Source organism: Chaetura pelagica, unplaced genomic scaffold (genome assembly GCF_000747805.2).
Source record: "Chaetura pelagica isolate M959 unplaced genomic scaffold, ChaPel_1.0 scaffold356, whole genome shotgun sequence".
In the NCBI taxonomy this organism is placed as follows: domain Eukaryota; kingdom Metazoa; phylum Chordata; class Aves; order Apodiformes; family Apodidae; genus Chaetura; species Chaetura pelagica.
In genome coordinates, this window is record NW_009953964.1 from 6,692,273 (window position 1) to 6,698,605 (window position 6,333).

Below are 6,333 nucleotides of genomic sequence, written 5' to 3' on the forward strand. Positions count from 1 at the left end.
CAACTTCCCGGGATCACACACGGGGGTGCTGGGGGTCTCCAGCGCCTGGGGGGGCTGCCTGTGAGTGACAGAGGGCAGATGCTCAGCCAGCACCACACGTGCACTCTGCTTGGGCACGGGGCAGCGCTCTCAGAGGTGCCCTTGCATGCCCTGACACTTTTGCAAGGCCCTGGCACTCACCACTGCTCCCCTGTGCCCCAGCTGGACCCAGCGGCATCCCTGTGGCATTGGAAAAAATGGCGGCACAGAAGTCAATGGCTAACCCATAGCTCAATGTATCCCTCCCATACACACTCCCAGCCCCATAAAGAACCCTGTGACTATCACCCAGCTCTCCCTAGCCACCCCACAGCCCCATGCTATCTCACAGGGCATTGTGCCCCACATCCAGGCATGACCCAGCACCTCCCAACACCCCCAGAAATGCATCACCAGTGCCACCAGCCTCCTCCAGATCCCATTTGCTCAAGAAGCAACAGTGCAGTTCGGCCTCTCCAGCTCAGTGCCAGCAGTGCCCAGAATCCTGCCTGGCATAGCCAGCATGGGGACATCCCATATAGGGACAGTTTATGTGGCTGTCTGTGCCCAGGCAGGACCCTTCCAAGTTGACAGACAGAGCAGTGAGTGAAGTGGTGCCCATTCTGAGGTGAGCAGAGGGCGGGCCCTGCGGCTACACCAACAGCTGAGCTCTGAGGAGACGACAGAGAGCGGACGGGAGGTGGAAAGAAGACAAAGCAACAGGGCAGAGAGCTTCCCCAGAGTCACTGCAAGCAGGGAGGTCAAACAAGCTGGTGATAGTTCTGTGCAGCCATCATCTAGCCCCACAAAACATTGCGCCCCAGGTCCAGGTGTTGCCCAGCACCTCTGATCACCCATAGCCAGGTTTTGCTAGTGCCTATAGACTCCCCCAGACTCCATTTGCTCCAGAGGCCATGGTGCAGCTTGGCATTCCCAACTCAGCACCAGCAGTGCCCAGAGTCCAGCCCAGGATGTGCAGCCCTGTAGAAAGCTCCTGCTGCTGCCCTAGCACCCACTCCCCTTACCTGGGCTTTTTATCAAGCTCATCCTCATGATCCTCCACTGAGCATAGCAGGAGAGAAGGGGGAGACAGAGTCAGTCTGTGGCAACCAAGGCCCAGGGACAGCAGGAAGGGAAGGACAGGGAAGAGAAAGGAAGGAAAACCATCTTCTGCCACCACCCTCCTGCCCCAGCACACAGCCCTGCCCAGCCACGGGCAGAGCACAGCCCAGCACAGGGACACACCAGGAGCCCATACACAGCCCAGGGCAGCTCCGACACCTCAGCCCACCTGATGGGGCACAGGGGCCAAAACCAAAGCCCCACTGCCCCATTGTAGCCTTTGTGGGGTTACAGCTGCCCAGGCAAAGCTGGGTACCCTCAGGCCACCAGCCAGTGCCAGGCCCTATGGAAACTCACTGCTGTCTGCGCCCACCAGCCGGGCCAGTTTGCGGAAGGAGCGGGACTGGGAGGTCCAGGCATTGGGCTTCCAGTCCTCAGCATCCTCTATCAGCCGCAACTTCCCTGGGTCACACACAGGGGTGCTGGGGGACTCCAGAGGCTGCGATGGCTGCCTGCGAGTGACAGAAGGCCAGGGGAACAATCAGCACAATGTCTGGACCCGGCTTTGTCACATGGCAGCACTCCCAAAGGTGCCCTCACACACAGCCACCCCTTTGCCAGAGCCTCACACTCATTGCTGCTCCCCTGTGCCCCAGCCAGACCAAAGAGCATCGCTGTGGCATTGAAAAATATGTCAGTACAACAGTCAGTGGGTGTCCCATGGCTCAGTGTATCATCCTGTATGCACCCCAGCCCCACAGAGGCATGAACCTCACAAAAATATATCGGGAACATTCCCTCCCAACCAGCTTTGCAGCCACCCCACAGCCCTGCAGGACATTGTGTCAAGGAAGGACCCTCCCAAGGTGACAGTCAGAGCAGCGGGTGAGCGCTGGTGGTACCTGTCATGCAGCTCTGCCAACAGCTTGGCTCTGGGAGGTGGAGAGGACAGAGGAGGAGCAAAGAGAAGAAACAGCAACAGGGCAAAGAGCTTTCTCACAGTCACTGCAAGCAGTGAGAGGGCAAACCAGCCAGGTGGGCTGAGCCCCGGTTGGGCACCTCAGTGCAGCCCTGGCACATGCTCCCCTTACCTCGGCTTTTTAACAAATACATCATCATCATCCTCCACTGAGAGCAGCAGGAAATAAAGGAGGATACACAGTCAGTCTGTGGCAACCAATACCCAGGGACAGCAGGAGGGGAAAGGAAGGAAAACTGACCTCTCCTCCCACCACCCTCCTGCCCCAGTACACAGCCCTGCCCGGCCATGGGCAGAGCACAGCCCAGCACAGGGACACACCAGGAGCTCACGCACAGCCCAGGGCAGCTCCAACACCTCAGCCTGCCTGAGGCGCCACAGGGGACAAAACAAACATTCTGGTGCCACAATGCACCACAGACTTCATCCAGCTCCAGCTGCCCAGCTTTGCCCTGGGGCCAGGCCACCAGTACCTGGCCCCATGGGAACTTACAGCCATCTGTGCCCGTCATCTGGGCCAGTTTGCGGAAGGAGCGGGACTGGGAGGTCCCGGTGCGGGGCTGCCAGTGCTCAGCGTCCTCTATCAGCCTCAACTTCATTGGGTCGTATACAGGGGTGCTGGGGGTCTCCAGCGCCTGGGGGGGCTGCCTGCGAGTGACACAGTCATCTGTCAAATCTGACAGACCCCCATGGCATCCCCTCCCTGGCACTGACCCACACCTCCCCAGCACAGAACTGTGGCACATTGGTACGTGACACTACACACTGCCTCACTCCCCACACCTCCTAATCCAGCTCTGCATGGGAAAGACCCATTCAGGACTGACCACCATTCCCAGCAGTCTGAGACTAGCCCCAGGTGCCAGGAGGAGAAAGTACAGGGCAAGAACAAGCCAAAGTAAAAAAAATGATCAGTACAGGAGCTTCACAAGAGCCCAGTGAACACCTACAGTGCCCATGGCAGTGGCAACCACCTGCCTGGCCCCAGGCAGGGTCCCCAGCACAGCCTGGCAGCTCCCACCCAGCCAAGCCAAGTCTTGGGATAGGAACACACAACGAGGACACTCCAGCACCACGGCAGCTGGCAGAGACAGGCAAACCTCGCCCTGCAGGCCAGGGACAGCTTGCTATCCAGGAGTGACCCACCCACAGAGGCAGAGCAGCACAAGCTGCCTGCTCTGGGCTGGCCCTGCCCCGGTGAACGGGGCACTAGCAGGGGAGAGGCATGCAGGGAGGATAGAGAGAGCAGGCAAAAGGCTTACTGACTTGTCCAGGCTCAGCACCTGTAGGAGAGAGAGAAAGAGAAAAGGAAGAGAGAAAGAAAGAAAAAGGAAGGTGAAATTAGACCCACAGCACCCAAGAAGTTTTCAGAGTTCATCTATGGCCTGAACCAGACCCCTTAGCCCCAAGACTCATGCCCAGCTCAGCCAGGGCTGGGAGCACACTGAGATGTGGCAGATGCCAGTTGAACAGACCATGCCTCCCTCAGCTCCCCCAGACAGGCATCCCCCCCCCCTCATTGCCCAGTTTCAGGGCACCATGGCAGCTCTGGGCAGGTGGGGCAGGGACCAGGAGCTGTCAGACACCTGGCAGCCAGGTGGACAGCCTGCAGAGGTGGGAGCTTTTTCCCTGCCAGCATGGTGAGGATGGCATTGCCCAAGGCTCGAGGGCTTCACTTTGCCCAGCCTCTTCTAGCAGCTGTGGGACTGGCAGGAACCTGGGGCCGGCCACTGCCGGTGGGCCACAACCCAGCCACCACTTCCCTGTCACCACACACACCAGTGACTGTCCTGCTACGACTGCCATGTTGTGCCCCGCAGGACTCCCCACAGGCTGGCATGTCCCTGAGCGAGGGACTGACAATGGCCACGTGTCCCCGCACGTGACAGCCCTGTTGTGCCACCTCAGCAACAGCCATCAGGGGATCCCAACAAGGGCACCGTCGCCCACTCCCACCCATGGGTGCCTGGCATGCAAGGCGCAGCAGGGCGGGGCAGCGGGCTCTCCCCAGTTTTTGGGGAGCAGGATGGACAGCAACATACCCATTGTGCTGGGGGGTGCAGGCGGGGGGCAGGGGCGCGTAGGTCACGGGTTTCGTCACCAGCCCGGGCCGTGGGTTCGGAGGAGAGCTGGCCCCAAAGGGCCGAGCGGTTTTGTTGAGGGCGGTGCTGGGAGCGAAGTTATATTTCAGGGGTTCAGAGCAGGGGAGTGAGTCCTGAGCGAGACAAAACACACAGACACGGGCTCACACGTCAAGCAGCATGCAAGGGGCAGCCCCGGGCCAGCCAGCACAGCAGGCAGCCAGGTAGGAAAGCCGGACAGCATGTACTCCTCAGGCACAGGGCTCTGCCAGGCTGGTACCTCTCTCCACAGGGCACCTGGCCCAGCAACAGAAGGTTACAAGCCCAGCCCAAGGGCTGTTGGAGGATTAGTAAGTGTCCTGGACGCTTGCTGCTGCACACATCAAGGCAGTGCATGCACACACCGATCGCAACCATCCCATGGCACAAAGCTGAACACATGCAGGTGGCTTCTGTCCAGGAGCCACCAGTCATTGGCCCCAGCTCTGCCTCCCCATGCCAGGGCACTCCCCAGACCAGCAAACATGGGGCCCCAAGGCCGTGCTGAGGCTGCCCGGCCTCCTCCCCTGCATCAGCCCCTCTGCACCCCTGCCCACATCCAGCACGGGCAGGGACACAGACAGGCAGCAGATCCCATTCTGTGCAATCCCCTGCTGTGCCAGGGGTCAGAGCTGCTCCTCCAGAGAGTCGTTTTGCAGCTCTACAAACACACCCCAGTTCCCCAGAAGCCCGCAGGCCCCAGGAGCAAAGTCTGTTTTGTCCATCTATGCTCAGAGATTCCCCTCCCCTGAGACGAGGTTGAGCTGCCGCTGCAGCACCAGGAACAACACGTACCTTCTGTGGCTTCCCCAGGTGGTTCTGGGCTCTGCAAGAGAGGAGACAGCCGGGCAGGTGCTGGAACTGGCCAAGCCACCACCAGGACACTGGTACCCCAGGGGTGCAGCACCTGCCTGAGGGGAGTATCGCTGGCTGGCACTGTCCCATGGTGAGGGTCAGCAGCCAGGCTAAGCCTAATATAGGCAAGTAGAGCCCTTGGACCCAGCCAGGGACTGCCAGGCTCTGAGCAAGGAGCAGTGATGCTGGGAAATGGTGATGCCTGGAGATGGTCCCAGCTTTGCTCAGACACACCAGGACCCCAGGTTTGCAGGACCCATGAATCCTACCTGCTCAGGGTGAGGCAGAGCCTGTCCCCACAGGCACGGATCCTGTTCTGAGCCTCGATGTGTGTCATGGAGCTGGTGCTCTCCCCGTCGATGTACAGCACCCAGTCGCCCACTCCCACGCCAGCCTGGGCTGCCTTCCCACCCGGAGTCAGCTGCAGGACAGAGTCAGGGAGAGCTGGGCTGGCTGAGCGGCAACGTGGGAACAGAGGGACACTCTTGTCCCCACAGGGACAGGGGTCTGCTGGGGCCCAGGTTCCCTCATGCAAGGCCAAACCTGGCATAAGACACCATACAGACCCGGCCAAGGGGGAAAAGCAGGGACCCCCAGATCACCCCTCATTTCTCAGTGCATTGGGCCAGGGCAGCCTCTTCCCCCCACCGATCAGTGGAGGCTGAGCACTACCCTGGGCACTGCCCAGCCCCTGCTGAGGGCCAGCACTTCAAGGCTCTGTCCCCATGATACTGAATGGTGGAGGCAGTGCTGGCTCAGCCTCGGCAGGATGCCCAGCCACCCCTCGGAGCCATCCCTGCAGTCCCAGGATGGGAGGGGAGCACAGTGAGTCAGGGCAGCCCTGACTCGGGCAGCCCACGTCTCACTGCAAACCACAGGCATGTCCAGCCCTTTGCCTGGGGCAAGGGGGGGACAGGGGAGGCACCCCCCGGGCACTCCCCCCAGCCACCCACACTCCTGTCCCATTCCCCTCCCAGAGCTGGCGGGCACAGACATTACCTCATCCCACTGAGAACTGGGAGCCACCCCGGGCAGGGAGACACCCACCCCCACCCACATTGCTCCCCCAGCCCTCAGCCTGATAGGGCAGCCAGGAGCAAGGTCACAGGTTCCCCTGCCCAACCACGGTGCCAGAGATGTGCCTTGCCCCTGGAATGGCTCTATAGCATGGCTCTACATCAGCCCAGTGCCAGGAAGCACAGGCTCCTGCTGCGGATGCACAGCCAAAGGGGAGCAGGGCCCTGAGTGCCATGCACAGCTCCCAGGCACTGACAGACAGACAGACGTGGGCAGGCTGCA

The 6,333-nt window shown here is 60.8% G+C and overlaps 1 protein-coding gene across 1 annotated transcript in view; it reads right to left on the reverse strand.

The window, feature by feature from the left end:
* The window catches only part of PDLIM7 (PDZ and LIM domain 7 (enigma)), a 16,483-nt gene that overhangs the window by 7,231 nt on the left and 2,919 nt on the right, over positions 1 to 6,333 (reverse strand). The window contains exons 2-5 of the mRNA XM_010002092.1: positions 5,304 to 5,455; positions 4,975 to 5,005; positions 4,165 to 4,274; positions 1,572 to 1,592 (exon numbers count right to left, since the gene is read on the reverse strand). Coding sequence (XP_010000394.1) covers positions 1,572 to 1,592; positions 4,165 to 4,274; positions 4,975 to 5,005; positions 5,304 to 5,455 — 314 coding nt within the window. The remainder of the gene's footprint in view (positions 1 to 1,571; positions 1,593 to 4,164; positions 4,275 to 4,974; positions 5,006 to 5,303; positions 5,456 to 6,333) is intronic.